Below are 16,208 nucleotides of genomic sequence, written 5' to 3' on the forward strand. Positions count from 1 at the left end.
CTTAGCCATCACTATAAATATACCAGCAATTTTAGTTAAGTCACAGTAGCAGATGCACGGGTTTGCTTTTCACAATGAGTCAGTCAAAATATACAGGGAAAATCTCAGAAGTTCACCTAAAAAATTGACAGCACCAAGCAGTACAATTAGTCAACTATACTGTAAAAAGACTATCTTATCAATGTAAGGAAAGTGGTAATTACATCTTTTAGCTTTTGTTAGATAAACAATCAGGCTTTTTTACCATTCAAACAAGAGCACTTAATATCACACATACAAGTTTTGCATATTCAGAGCACAGAAAATACAAGTCCGTCATTGGTCTCTGTCCCCACAAAATGGAAAATCCACCTCTTTCAAGGGTGCCGTGTGAATAATAAGGTCTAAGCACGAGAAGAAATGCAGACACTTGCTCTTCAGCCCAAATTCAGGCGCCCTCCAAACAGCGCGAAACTAATGGTTTTTCATCCAGCTCTGCGAAAGGAACAGCAACCTCCTGACGGGGTCGAACCCCACTACTCATCCCTGCGGCCAAGGCTAGACTCCTTCTGCAGAAGTAGGAGGAGAAGGAATTGTTGCCACCTCAGCAGCATGCAATCCCGGGAAAACAAAGGGGATTCCCATTGTCATTGTCTTCATCTGCAGCTGATCATCACCAGCACTAGCAAGGCAGTAGCTTGCGCAGTTATCTCCACAGCGGGCAATGTCACAACCCGACCAACAGCACAAACTACTACCTCAGCCAGGGCCCTGGTGCTCCCGACCCCTTCTGAAGGGGGGAAACGAGCAGACAGACAACACGGCAGCGATAAATGAAATTAGAGGGGGAAAAAACAGCAGAAAGATAAAAGGGCTCTGGGGTCTTTTGATGATCCTCTCGTCTCCTTTATCTGCTGCAGACATCAACCAGACTCCTCTCGCCTGACCGTGAAGAGCGGAGGGAAACCCCGCCCAGCTCCCTCCCCAGCTTTGCCCTTTTCCTTGCATGACCTGAAACCGACGGGAAGAGCTCCATTTATCAGATACATTACAGACCCCAGCTGGTACAGTAAAGATCACGTTTAATTTCAAAAAGCCACAGCTCCGCAAGCCTGGAACAGATGGGGCGGGGAGGGGAAGGCGGGAGGGAGAGGAGGGAGGGAAGAAAGGAGAGAAACGGCGGCGGGGGGGGGAGAGCCACAGCAGACAGACAACACCCCCCCCACACACACACCCCACCACCCCCCGACCCCCCAGCCCGCTCCAGCCGCCCTCCTCGCCCGCCCTCCGCGGGGACGGCGGCGGCACAGGACCTGCCCGCGCCGCCCCTCCCTGCGGCTCGGCCGCCACGCGGCCCCGCCAGACCCACGCCTCGCCCCGGCCCCGATCCCCATCCCGGCCCCGCCGGCGAGCCGCCCGCCGACGAAGGGGGGCGCGGGGCGGGGAGGCCGGCCGCCCGCCCGCCTTGACCTCCCGCCGCCCCCGCCGGGCCCCGGCAGGCCGGTCCGCCCGCTTCCCGCAGAGGCGGAGAGCGACGGGCCGGGGCGCTCCGCACCCAGCCCCGCCGCTCGCCCGAGGACGCGTCGTGCCGCCGCCGCCGCCGGGCGGAACGAAGGGGCCGGGGAAGGACGGCCGCCCCGGCGGGGAGGAGGGAGCCGAGCCCGCCGGCGAGGGCGTCGGGGCGCAGCCCGGAGGGGTCGGGGAGGGGGAAGAGCTCGCCTTGCCGAGGCCGCAGGGCGGAGGAGGCGCCGGGCGGGCGCCGCGGCCCCGCTCCCGCCGCGGCTCCGTCCGTCCCTCGCCGCCGCCGCCGCCGCCTGTGTGTCCGGCTGAACCATAGAGATCGTTGAAGGCGGGGGGAGAGAGGGGCTCATCCGCTGTCCACGTGACTGGACGTGTCACTCACCCGGCCGGCGCCATCTTGAAGAGGGAGGGGGAAGGCTGCCCCCGGCTAGTAGTCAAGATGGCGCGGGTCGGCGGCGGGCGGCGAGTCACAGGCGGGCGCTGCGCCGCTGCGGCTCTCCTTCCCGTTCCCGCCGGACGGCGCGGGAGGGCGTCACGCTCATCCGGGGGGATGCCGGGAGGGGCGGAATCCCCCGCTCGCGATCCGGGAGCCCCGAGCGGCCGCGGCCGGAGCGGGGCTCGGCGAGAGCGGGGGTCCTCAACCCGGGGCGGGCCGTCCGTCCCTTCACGGCGGTGGGTGGCGAGGGGCGCCCGGGGGGGGTGGGGGGGCCGCGGCGCTGGCCGGAGCCAGGGCGGCGGGGCCGGGGAAGGTGCCGAGAGCTGCAGCGCAGCACCGAAGCGGCACCGGGCTTTCTGGCTACGTGTGTCTTCCATTCGCGGGGGTGAAGGAGCCCGCGGCAGCTCCGGCATTCCTGCAGCCTGAGGGTGCCCGAGGGACGGCGGGCTGGCGCGGCGGCAGGCGGCGGAGGTAACGCGGTGGGGCAAAGCAGAGGGCGCTGGCTTCAGAAGTACAGGGCGAACACCGCAGTCCTCGGCTGCGGGCTTCGGCTTCTAAAATAAAGCCGGTTTGCACTCTAAAGCTTTTTTTTTTTTAAAAAAACAAGTAGAAAAGGTGGAAGCTCTTTTATTTCTAAGTGGGAATAGACCGCAGGACCTTCACTCCGTACCAGAAACTGATGGCAAAGAAATAGATTGAACCTCATTACAAATTCACAAAAGGTACAAACGCTAACATTTTTATCACTTGTTTTGGTCTTCACCACCGATACACCTTAGGAACAAATGGACTGAAAAAAAAAAGCTACCAACACACAAGAGGAATTAGGTTGCAAAAGTTAAAAAAAATTATTAAGTGGGTTTACAAAGACCGTATTAACATCAGTGATGCAGAATACAGAAATAAGCCAGCTTGCAGCCAGACTTCAAATGAAACACAATAGTCTGGGAGGTCCCAGTGCAAAACTGTCTACAACACGGGTTGAGAATAAAATGCAATGCCTTTAGTGACAACCTGAACAAATCTGTAGTTGAGAAAGTCACACTAGAAGGCAGCCAAAATGTTGCCACCCAAAGATAAAAAACACTTCATGATCATGTAGTTCCTTGTTTGTAAAGTTGCTACCTATATTGGGCATCAGGCGCAATTAGATCACTGATTGCTTGTTTAAAAGACATTTAAAACAGTGACATTCTGTTGGAGAAAACACTCCAAGAGTTTCTGTATGCTTATAAAGCACTATGTTTTTGATACCGACTGACAAGTTAAAGAACGTTCTACAGCTAAGAAAATGGAAGCATCCAGTAACTAAGAGTCCTTTGCTTCTGGTTCTGGAAGGGACGGCTTGATCTCCTTCAGACCACCTTCTCTCAACTCTTGTTTTCCTCAGTAAAGCCATGTAATACTATTTCTCACAGGGACAGTAAGACTTGTTTCTTCTGCTATTTGAGGTCAGCGCAGGAGAGGCAAAGAATTACAGAGAGATGGATGCGCCAAGGAAATGTATGCTCCATTCCTACTCAGTTAAGTTGGAGTACACATGAAAACCCAATTCTGAAAAGAAACAATCTAAAACTGAGAAAGTTTTAAGTGTTTATTAAAAAAAAAAGGTGGCAAAACCTAGATATTATCACACTTTTTTTCCTATCAAAAATTTCAGATTTATTTAAACTAAGATTATATTACAAAAGGTACTAATAGTGGAAAAAATCCTCCATACTTAGTCAGAATATTGAAGTTTTTAGCTAATACTGGGTTAATTTTTACCCCCTTTTTTTTTTTTTAAACTGTGCTCCCTTCTGTTCTGTGGTCACTTCAACTATATAAAGAAACTTTTACACAAGACCATCACTATTTCATGTCTCAATGACTTGTTTTCCTGAATTAAGGTCTCTTACATTCATTAACACACTGAAATCCATCTTAACATCATGAGTACATTTAGAAAGTTTCTTGGACAAGGAGTTCACAATTTCCGTATGAGAAAAATCAGCACTTCTGGGTGAAAGTAAAATGTAAATTTAAACTGCATCATGGGGATGAATTTAATTATTTGTAAGAAGGGGCAGATAAACAACAACAGTAGAATAATGCTTCCTCTTGGAAGTTTGCTAAGTTTATTAATTGAAATGTTTGTAGTCGATTGTGTATAGGCAGAAATTGTTATTTTTAAATTGATATCAGATATCACTAAAAACTAAGCAGATATTCAGCATACATCACAATTTATTATATGGCAAGTCAGAACATCTACACTGATATTTTCTTTTCGGATTTGCATTTATCTACAAACTAGAAGTCCAAGAAGTTATTGAAGTAGATCCTGGAAAGCCGTGGAAAAGGAACTAAAATGTCAGGAAGCGTGCAAGGCTGCAGATGGATGCAGGTACCAGTCTGCAAGCTTGCAGACCCTAATGTTTGTTGGAGCCACCCACTTTGCTGATACCCTCATGCTGTCCCATACCCTGTAATGCAAAGCTCTGAAAGATTTTGAGGATTGGTGCTCGCCCTTAGCTACCTTCAGTATTTCAAGTCTTCTTTACTGAGAACGTGAATGTGCAGCGACTCTCAGAGAAGTCATGCTTACTAGCAAATACTTTCTTTTTTTTTCCTCAGCTATGAGAAATTCAAATGCCAAAAATAAGCATTCAGGCACCAAGTTATAGGTATCAAAAGCAACTGTAACCTTGCTGACCTGAAACAATTGGGTAGAAAGCAGTAGTTAAATGTTACATAAAAAAACAAACAGAAAAATTGTCTGAAAGGAGTGTACGGAAGTGTAGCAGGACTGGAAATGTTTAGTTCAGTTTGCTGAGTTCATGAAGACAATTATGTCATGTACTCATCCAAATTGGGGAACCTATGGAAAACCAAGACAGATCAGTAGCAAGGAGAATTTAAGGTTCAAAAAGATCTGTTTTCTACACCAACACTAGCTGTTAAGCTCTTGTCTCCATCTAGGTATTCAGACTAATACTATGACTACAAGGAAGTCATAGCATGTCCCTTGCAGAGACAGGATACAACAAATAAATACTTGAATATGACCTCGATGGGGGGAAAAAAAGAGCCAAGCCTCAGAGTAGGCTCCTGCAAAGGACACGTAAAAAACTAAAAAGCAAACAAAAAACCCACAAAGAAAATGCTCCTAGGGGAGCTCAGAACTACAGCACCATCAACACACTGCAGTAGCAAAGTCAGCTGCATTCACTATGGCTGTGTGAGCTACTGACAGAGATTCATCTTCCCCAGTTTGAGACATCTAGAGAAACTGAAAAAAACCCCACAAAACACCAGATGCCTAAGCCTAAAGTAGTTGTCCTATGCACATGTAGCAAGAGCCAGCACTTCCACATAGCAACTTACATGACCTCTTTTAGGATGGAATGGATCTCTTGCTAGGCCTGCCTATTTGTCTTCCCTGACTGCAAATGGAAGCCAGGCTCGTTAGTCTTGGGGTAGAAGTCAAAATTTTAGTTACCTAAATCTCAGAAGAGGAATCCAACTTGTGCCTCTCAAAGCAAATACTCCGTACTGCCTTTAAGAAGTCTGATTACAGAAGGAATGATTTCTGTCAAAAGTGACTTGTTTTTAATAATGATTTAAATAAGCAGGGAACTATGTTTTAAACCTTATTTTGCATCTGTATTTATCTCTCCTAAAATATTATTTTTATTACTTCATTAGCAATTATTTACATGTTTGTTTGCAATTAAATATAGTCACTGCACTAAGATTGGCAACCTTTTATAACTAGAAAATACATTTTACGTAGTTAATTCTATAGTTTAATAGATGCTAAATGGTTACATTTTATCAGAAAATGGTTATTTTTTCTTGATTATTTAACACTTCATTAATTTGCATAGAGCTCTATTTGGATGCAAAATAGAACAGTACAAAAAACAGCATTCAAAATAATTGCTTCTTAGATTGATCTGCTTTAAATATATTGGATACATTCATGAAATACATCTTGTTAACAAAGAGGATAGAACTGATTGTTTCTGGCTGGCACTGCCTTCAGCTTTTAGATAGATTTTAGGTAGATTTTACCTTCACAGATCTATCCTATGTACGTAAGGTAAAAAAACGCCAAGCTTTTTCAATTCCTATTCTGTTTCCAAGTTTGAACTAGTTGTTTGAATTGAGCTGGTTAAAATTGAACTGCAAGAAGCAGCTACTGCTATCAGACTGTGGTTTAGCACTTCAGAAACTTGCGTCCTGATTCTTACTCTGCAAAGAAGAAGGGGTTTGTGCTACTCCATTCATCAGTTCAGTGCATTCTCTTTAAGACTTCGGCAACACATAACTGCTTAAAATTTTAAGAGATTATAGTGCATACAGCTATAACGGAGGTTATTGATCTCATATTTTGAGAGAAAATATTTAATTTAAATCAGTCTTTTCTAAAATAAATGTTTATCTTTCCTCATTCTAGGGCAGTACTATATGCAGACTCTGGGACTCATTTTCGTGGTAAGGTAGTACCATATTATGCTACAGCACCAAGCCCTGAGGCATGAACAGATGTTCAGTAAGTAGATCTGCAAGTAATAGTTGTGATGTACTCCAGAAACCAGTTCTTCGTACATGTACATGCCAGCAGTACTATGCAAATAATATTCCTGTCCCCTTCCATGTTTTCTCATGAGAGGCTGATCAAAACCAGACTGCTCTCCATCCTTTTTAAAGGTCCTCTGTTGGTGGCAATCCAGTTTTGGCTGACATTTTTCTATGGAGCCTCTCAGTCCCTCCCCTCATGACCTGGCATTATTGGTCTCTGATGTGACAGGGGAAAGAAGTGCGTGTCTTCTGGCAAGGAAGCCAGAAACATAAGCAATTCCTTGGCAACTTCAGTAGTTCCAAGAAAGAAATAGTTAACATTAAAAACAACAGACCCGGTGATGTCAAGTTTCAAGTTTCCAACAGTCTCTCATCCTCACCAGCCTCTGCAGTCTTGAAGCTGTCAACTTCGGAAATATCACTGGTCATGGAGACTCATGCCAAGTCTAAGGCAGATATTCTGTACACAGAGAGCAGCAGTTATGATTCCAGCCTGAAGATCAGGGTCTTCAATAACAAAACTGCAAAGATGCCAAACAGATACCTGACTTAGAAGGAATTTTCTTTCTTATTTTTTCTATTGGCAATCCCCTCTGAAAACAAAACAGACCAAAAAACTCTCAACAGCATTAAACTGACAAGGCAGTATGGGCTGAGGCATTAGAGGTTATTTCAACATTGCAGTATTTTTGATTGAAGAAAAAGATGGTAGCTGTATCTAATGTCCTTTCCATTAAGGAACATGCTTCAGGTGAAAAGAGGATTATGGTGCTGACAAATGAGATTCTGAAGAAGGTCTTAAGGTAGGCATCTGGACCACCAGGGGGAATAAACATGTTAACACGGAGAGAAAAGCTTTTCATACCGATTTTAAAAATAAGCTTATCTGAGAACTCCTCTAAACATAGATAATAAATTCGAGCAATGAATACTCTCACCTGTTGGTAATGAAATGCTGCAGTTAGCACAGTAAATACACAGGTATCTTACCCTTTCTAGCAAATCTGTTTTGTAATCAAGACTTAAATGCTTAAATAAGGAGCACAGAAATAGAAGGATCAGGTTTTGGCATGTTAACTGTCTAACTGATAGGACACAAGGACTATTACGTTCTGAATCAGAAAAGTGGATGGTAACTAATGCATTGTAGTTCTTCTATTTGATGCCTTTCACAATGCGACACAAACCCCCTGTTCTGTTGGTAATACCACTCAGTACTATTTTTATTGCAAGAATTTCATCCAGTCTTTAATATACACCTTAATGCTTTAAGACGTAACATACATTGTTAGGTGAAATCTAACAGAGTAGAGATCAGGTGTTTGATACATAATGGAAAAATGCAGATTTATTTATTTAAATAAAGTTTTGACTGGATGACTTAAAGACAATTAACACAATCATTGTATAGATTAAATGTTATAATATCAAATTATGGATTATGCACAGAAATGCATCAGTTGAGAAAGCCAATATAAAATTTTAATTTTTAATTGCTTAAAAGATATTAAAACTTGTTTTATACTTCTATTATTAGAAACTGTTGCAAAACATATTTTCAGGTCTAGTTCTCGATGGTGTTAGTGACAGCTGTTTGCACTGACAGCCATTTTAACACTGGAGCAATTTTCTAAGGAAAACCATCAAAGCTGTTTTGAAATTAAGTCTCCTATTCTAGAAGGCTAGGACAATTAAATGGAAAAAGGTGACTGCTGCTTAACAGCAGCATCTTACAGTCATCTTGATGAACTGCATTCTGGTTTTTTTGGGAAACCATTTCGCCAGTTGAGATGTTGAGTTATAATCCTGTTTGCTAGCGTACTTGTGATACATCTGTCAATTTGCTACCGTTTTAGTAAGCACACTCTCTTATCCTTATATTGTATTCAGAGAAGCTACATGTAGAGTCTGCACACTCTGACCTTGATCAACTAATACTTGCTTTTAGGGTCTTGTCTGCTTGGCTAGACTCTGTTTCCCTGGTTTGCTTATGAAAGAGTCATGTGAAACGGTGTCCAAAGCCTTGCTAAAATCAAGAGTTAGCAACTAGTTCTTATCCCCATCCACAACATAGGTCACTTTTTCATAGAAAGAAATTAGACTAGGTTTATGTGACTTGATCACAGCAAATACTTATCAGTTGTTACGCACATCATGGATATCTTGCTGATACTAACAGCAGATTTTGATTTTTACTTGTCAGAAAAAGAACTAATGTCAGGCCAGTTGATTTCCATCTTCTCCATTTTGTCCTTAAAAAGTTCAAGCACTGGTTTTGGTTTTTTTCAGTTACCTGTTACTTCTCTTGTTTTACATTAGTTTTCAAAGATGATCTTAAAAATGCTGAAGTTCCTCAGATTAGTTCTGCAAATACCAGGAAGAAATTCTTCAGGCCCAGTCAATTTGACAACATGTAACTATCCTCTATCCTGTTTTCCTTTTTCTAGGTAAGCTTCTTCAATGTTTGTCACGAGCAATACACTGGCAGTCAATTGTTGACTTTTTGGATTAGTAATCACTATTAACAAACCAAAAAATTCAACGCACAAATTGAAAATCTGAACCAAACACATGATCACTTGTGTCAATAGCCATCCTCTTTTAAGTAGTCAGCACTTTTGTTAGCGCAAATCTTTCACTACTTACATATTTATTCTGTCAGTTGACAGTTGTATCTCATCTACTTTCATTGCTGTCTGTTAACTCTGTTTTTTGGTGGCATCTGAATTTCCACCTTCTCTAGGCCTCCCCTCCTTGTGTTTGAAGTCAATGAAATTCCTCATTTAACTGAGTTGGTCTCTTATTACAGCTAGTCTCTGTCTCCTGCACTGGGATATACTTTCAGTCATGACCTTCACCTCTCCAAGGAACTGTCTTATCTCCTCAGTTCCTCTCTTACCTCAGACTTGTCTTCTGTGAGATCTTACCTATCAATTTTCTGAAGTCTGCCTTCCTGAAGTCCAGCGATTTTTATTTTGATGTTCTCCCTCCACCATAAGAATCGTGAATATTTCACTATCTTTCTTACACAAGTTGCCTTAAACCATCCAATTTGTTTCCTTACTTGCTGCTGATGTAGTCATTCTTGATCCCAGCAACTGGCTCCTAGAGGGTATAACATTGTCTGTCCTAAATGAGAGAGCAGTCATACTTTGAATATGATAAATCTAAACACAGCAACTCGGCTATGAAACAAGATTTACATTTGATGAGTTCTTAAAATATAACGCAACCTTCATGTGAGGAAAGTATTCTTATCCAGGAAGCATGCTTACACGCTGGTGCACAGGTCCTACTGAAGCTCTCTGTTTGAGAAGCTCTTTCCTGAGACTTGAGATAAAAATACTGCACAGACCTTACTCACTAAATTTATCCATAACCTGCAGCCAGAAAAAACTGTCCATATCCTGTTAGCCTTGCAATAGACAGAGCAGGAATCGGTGAGGTCTCAAACAGTTTACATCCCTACCTAAGCATTTTTACCTAAAGATGCTAGAGATGAAAATTTTGAATCACGCCTGCATGTGCAAACACTAATCATTAAAAGAGAATGGGTTTTTGTACGAAACCAGGCTCATAATGAGCACCACACATTATCTTAGAATATTTTATCCATAAAACTGGAAGGCATTCCTGAGAATTCTTAAGCAACACAATCTCAGTTCACCATGCTAAAGGGGGAAGAAAAATGTTATTCATTGGTACCACACAAGCCACATTTTCATAGCTGATTCCTTCACAACACTATACGCATACTATGCACATGTACACAAACTATAACTTTTTGTGATACTCCCCTGCCTCCTTGAAAAGTGGCATGGAGAACAATGACAAAATGAAAGCTTAGAATAGATGGACAGAAAATACACATAGTGTATTTTATTTTCTGAAGTTTCTGCATCCCTGGAAACTAGAGGTGTTTCCGCTAACAAAAATTTCTACTGCAAATTTGTTTTTGAGAAAGCCATTCTTGTATATTCAAAATTTTTAGTGTGGGCTTTTCAGGTTCCTTTCCAGCAACAGAGCTATGCTCTTGGACAGAGCCTGGAAATTCTGAGTATTGCGTTAGATTAGCCCAAGTTTAGATCCCTCAGGTTCTCATCCTTTAATTTTTACTTTTGTTACTTTTTTACTGATTTTTTTTTTTTTTTTTAGCTAAATTTTTAATAAGACGCTGCAGCTTCTAGTGAAGCATTTTTAATTATTCTTTTCCCAAAGAACAACCTCATCTATTTACAACCAATTCTTAGCACTCTCTGTGACAAGGCTGCTTCAAAATTTGGCTTTTTATATTGGTAACACTCAATAGTAACAGCCAAATTCTTAATCAAATGTTTCTAATGAACATTAGACGTTAAAATAAACCTAAAAGACCCCACTGGTGTGAAAAAAATGCACATTTTCAAAACAGTCTTCTACAATGGAAGATAACTATATTAATCCTTCATGACTTCAAAGGACAGAAAGAAAAAAGAATTATTTTCTGTATGTCCCTTGTAGACTTTCCACTGTAACATACTGCCCATCGGTGTTATAAGTACAAGAAGCCACTGCTCAGTCATCCAGTTCTGATCCAATTTGAAGATTCATAAGATTCGCTTAGCTGATTTTTAAGCTTCAGCTATCATATAAAGCTTCCTTCTTCCTCACCACTTCTATATTCATCTAGCATCAGCTTCCTCTTCCTGCTTTTCATATAATTTCACCATTTTGGGTGAAAGACTTCTGTGTAATTCAAAATCTGAAGACATCCTTTCTTTGCACATCTCTGCCATCATCATTATCTCTGTATTTTCAATTAAATAAAACTTAAAGGCTGTAAGAAGCAAAGAAAATTTTGAGTTCTGTTGTATTTCTTCACAAAGAATGAGCAGCCTTGTCTGATACACTTTTCAACATTCAAGAAGGTAATACTGCAACTGTAATACTGTTATATCAGTACTGCAAAGCACACATTTATAACTGAAACAAACTTGTGAACCCTAAAGAGTATTTACTCCCCAAATGAAATTATGTTCTACATAGACTGTTAGAATCATTTTTATTGGACTTTTACTTGCCCTGATATGCAAAATACTGTCTAGACAAACAGTCCCTGCTCCCAAAACTTAAAAATTAAGAAAAGCACACACAACAAAGTATTGTCAGAAAACGGGTGGAAAATCCAGGGAGAAAAGAACAACACTGGTTTATGTGATTATTCCTCAGTAAACAGTGTCTTAAAGTAACAGATCAGATAGCAAAATAGTAAGTGATAATGTAGTAAAGGTTAGTAAGTGCTTACAGTTAAGTCACTTGAAGAGATCAGACAAATGCTTGTTAACAGATTCCCATCTTAAGCCAGTCAGTAACTAGTTTGGACAGACAAAAAGGAAATAAAATGTCTACCAGATTGCTCCTTAGTGGTAAAAGCTCATCATAGGACTGTTCTGTAGAGCTTAAGCAACGTTCATGACTCAGCAGTAACTGACTGCTTTCTCTCTAAACAAAAAAAAATAATGCAACATGTATCTCTAAATTTAACTTAAAAAAAATCAAGGAGAAACCAGCAACTATTTGGTTGAAATGAATTCTTGCTTACGTTCACAGCTCATTAAGTCCTCCTGATCTGAACAGTAAAATGAAGAAACCTCAAAGAAACAAAGAATTTTATAGTGCTACATTTGGAACAACTGAAAATGGTCTCAAAGTCTAAAGGAATAGCACATATCCTTTTCAACGGACAGATGATGTTCATGCTTCAGTTGGGCTTTTTTTTCATTGCTGACACAGGTGTCAAGCAGCAACAGTTCACTCTGCTTCCCCAATACATGTTTAGTCTTCCACTAGATAGCCAGTCATACAGGATAAATAACTGCTACAGGAGCCTTAACTGCTTGCATAAACAAAAGTGTAACTTTATGGCCCAATGCCTAAACAAAATAGGAATTGCAAAGAATTTACTTTTTATTCCACATGATTGTAGAAGATTACTATAAACTGTAAACACTGTTAATACTTTTACTTGATTTATTCCTATATAGTTTATTTCACATATAGCAAATTTCCAAAATAGTATTTTCAAGAAAAACAAACTAGAATTTCTGTAGATCTTCCCTTATAGCTACTTCTAGATAAACAACATTAAGAACAAGGCTAAACAGTATTCTACATTGCATGTTACAATTTCTTTAGGGCGAAGAAGAAAACAGAAGAATCCCGACTAGAGTTGCTAGTTCACATTTTGTTACAATAAGCAAGGTCTCAACTAAATTTATGAGTCCCAGGGCAGATAAAGTGAACTATATATGTAGATCTATATTCTTTTGTCAGAACAAGTAAAACTTCAAAAACACTGAAAGAAGAATGTTGTGAGTACAGTGGCATATAAAGGTACTATAGAAGAATGCTTTTGTCTCAACTCCAATATAAAATCATTCCCTTTTTTTTCCTTGCATTATCATGAAGTAAAAAACAAAACCCAACCAAACAGGAAAAGAAAAGAGGATGACAGCAGAACTCACTGCTATATGTAAGGACACAGCTGGAATATCCTAGCATTGTCATCATGTAACCTGAAATTAACTTCCAAGAATTTGGAATATATTCTTAGAGGCTAGTCTGAGGCTATACAACTGAGGAAATTCCAAAGAATTAGACATGGTAGACCGCGGTCTTTTGAGACAGCACTGTTCATTTATTTTTTTTTCCCCTTGTGAAGTCAAACAGTAGAACCTCCACTGAATACAATGAAAGGTGAATTAAGCTAACTCACTGCTTCTGTAGACACTGCACAATACCTTAAAATTTACCACATTTTTAAAGCACAAAAAGTTACTGGAAGTTATTATCAGCCAATGTTTCAGGAGGAAAGTCTTTTCACCTATGCAGAAGTTCAACTAACTACTTTTTTAAAATTTGCTTTTCTCAGGGAATACAAATATTCTATCAATTAATATTTTGCTGATGGAAATTAAATGATGTACATGTACAGATGCAGGCCATGTCTGTGCACTAGTTTGGATCCCAGTTTAAACAAAACCTGCACCCTAGGCTGCCTTACTTGCATCTTTCTGACACACTCCACTCTAAACAGCCTTATAGGCAGTACCTACAGTCAGAATGTGCACCACTCTCAATGCAACTGTGCCCAGCAATTCCTTCTTTCACGTAAAGAGCCTCACCTTATTCAGGAGGATTCAAGTTGAAGGTTGTAGAAGATGCCTGCCCACACAGGAAATGAGTAGCAAGCTGCATATTTGAGGTGAACAACTAGTGAAAGACACAGAACTGAGCCGTACAGAAAAAGATGAGGAGAAAACAAGCTTTTTTTCCCCCCCAAGAACAGTAGTATCCTGAACTTCTAAATGAATTTCTGTAGAATACATTGATGACTAGTACTCATGTTTGCCATGTGCTGAGGAAAAGAAAGGCATTAACCTCACTAAAAACATCTTGCCTGAAGGGTTCAAAAGGCCAGCTATAAGAAAATTTGCCGTTTGGCATGAAGAAACAACTCAATCTGGGTGAAAAAAAAAAGCCAACCCTATCTGCAGAATATGATGATAAACTGCTTAAGTTGCATAGATGTACTCCTACTTGCTCTTTTAAATAACTACAAGTGACCATGTATTTCATGTTGCTTAATGTCCAGTAACGTTCCACAGGTGGGAAAGCAGGCACATGTAAAAGGGAACGAAACGGATGTCCAGTTAAATAAGGATCACTGATGATAAGCAAATAACCACTGTAGGTTACTTCTAGGAATAAGACTTTTTATAAGAAGTTGTCTGCTTGAAGCATCTGTTTCTTTTTCTTAATTAATTTCTTAATCAGAGTTACTATGTAGTCTTAAATCCTTGTGTACATTAAGGCAATGGTCATGGCATTGAGACACAGAAGTTTTCCCAAGTCATCAAAAATCTTGATATGAACCTTCTAATAATCTGTAAGACACTCATATTTTCTCTTTGGATTCCCAATCCATGTCTTTTTTAAAGTTGGGGAGAAGAAGAAAAAAGGTGAAGACTGTGGTTACATTCAATAAGCAATTAATGCTCTTAATCTAACTTTCAGCTGACATATTTCTATACAGTCAGCTGTACCCCTTTTCTAGCTGATTTTGGTGACACAATGCACACACAATCCTGAAAATGTCCACATTTTACTTCTCATGACTAAGCAACCCTACAGACTTGAAAACAACTTGGATGTGCGTCTACTCAATAGGTAACATCAAGTTAAATTTCTTCAGGAACAAGACTTACCTTGTTAGAACATGTAAGAATGTGAAATTTAAATATTAAGAAATGCTGTTTGCATCAAAGAAGCCCTAAGAAAATTTAGCAAAAAGTACAAATAGAAAAAAGAAACTGATACTTCCAAGTTGGAAGAAATAATGGAGCACTGGACAAGAAGGCACAGTAAAGGGAATAATTCTTATTCACAGACAAAACTAGTCAATGAAAAACTTCTTTTCTAAACTAAGGAGCTTTGTTTTTAGTTCTCAAACTATTTACACTACATACAAGAAGCGGTTTGATTATGGTCAGCCTTAGCTTGCATGTCCAAAACATGCCTCAAATAGCACAGATATTATTAATTTTGTAATTAAGAGGAAAGGAAGGCAAGTTAGCTCATTGGTATTTTATTTCAAAACCTTTCGACGATGAATGTCCATAGGTGGTAAATTTTCTAAGTTCTGGAGTTAGGAAAGACTTATACACCTCCTTTTGAAAAAACAGATAAAGCTGAAGAATTGCTTCATTGAACAGAATTTATCTGTGTTATCACCGAAAAACCAATTAGAATCTAACTGGAAACAAACTCACCTTCAGTTTGGTCTGCACACCTCTTTCCAGAAATTCTGGTTAAGATAATACATTCTAAACCAAATTAATGCCCATCTTTCCTGTCCTACCCTTTGTTTCTTCAATGACCTCATAGAGCTTGACTTATCTTCCACTAATTAGGAGAGCAGTTGCCAGGTTTTCACTTTCGGAGTACGGATAATGTTATTATCTCTATGTGGGACCCAGTTCTGCAGTATACTGGAACTGCTCCTCCTAAGGAGCTATTTTGACATAAATTCTATTAATGAGAAGCATTTGTTTCCTTAATGTAAACTATGTGTTCTCTAAAAATTATCCACGCTTAACAATTAAGTTCCATGCAACTTTGGTCACAGCAAGCTGCTCAAAGCCGTGCTGGCATAACATTATTCACACAGGGTATTTCTAACCCTTCATCACACCTTCAGCTTGAAGCTCCTACAACCTTTACATCTATTCATATATACCGATCAATGTCCCTTTAGCCAGGAAAGTGTAAAGCAAACAGATATAATACCATTTCTTATGCATGATAATCTCTTTTAATATCTACAAAAGACTTTAAGGAACAAAAACCTAAAGGTAAGCTCTGAAATTCTGAAATCGATAGAAAGGCACCTGTCTCTCTCTCTCTTTTTTTTTTTTTTTTTTTTTTACATTTGGCCTTTGTGCTTTCACATCAGAGGTTAAAAATATGTGAATACAGGTGAAACATTATTGAAATAATAATTAATTAAATAAGAGTTTAAGTGCTAAGTCACAAACTTTAAAAACAATACTATCAAAAGTGTTTTGCTTCAATTGTGTATTATGTGAAACATTCACATTTACTTAATGACAACTTTTACTGCACTTCTAAATGAGTAGCTATCTTCAAAAATACACTTCTCATGATT

General features: G+C 40.3%; 1 protein-coding gene across 11 annotated transcripts in view; it reads right to left on the reverse strand.

Moving 5' to 3' along the window:
- Nucleotides 1-2,605: 2,605 nt before the first annotated feature.
- MON2 (MON2 homolog, regulator of endosome-to-Golgi trafficking) overlaps nt 2,606-16,208 on the reverse strand; it is a 93,607-nt gene continuing 80,004 nt past the window's right edge. For 4 of the 11 annotated variants that reach the window (XM_075059028.1, XM_075059026.1, XM_075059025.1 and 1 more), the window contains one exon: nt 11,337-11,983. In XM_075059028.1, the coding sequence (XP_074915129.1) occupies nt 11,822-11,983 (162 nt within the window). In that variant the 3' untranslated portion in view covers nt 11,337-11,821. Of the gene's footprint in view, nt 7,024-7,046; nt 7,096-7,182; nt 9,632-11,336; nt 11,984-16,208 lie in introns of those variants that run through there. The other 7 variants (XM_075059039.1, XM_075059032.1, XM_075059029.1 and 4 more) reach the window with 6 other exon arrangements.

This window comes from Buteo buteo, chromosome 28 (assembly GCF_964188355.1).
Source record: "Buteo buteo chromosome 28, bButBut1.hap1.1, whole genome shotgun sequence".
In the NCBI taxonomy this organism is placed as follows: domain Eukaryota; kingdom Metazoa; phylum Chordata; class Aves; order Accipitriformes; family Accipitridae; genus Buteo; species Buteo buteo.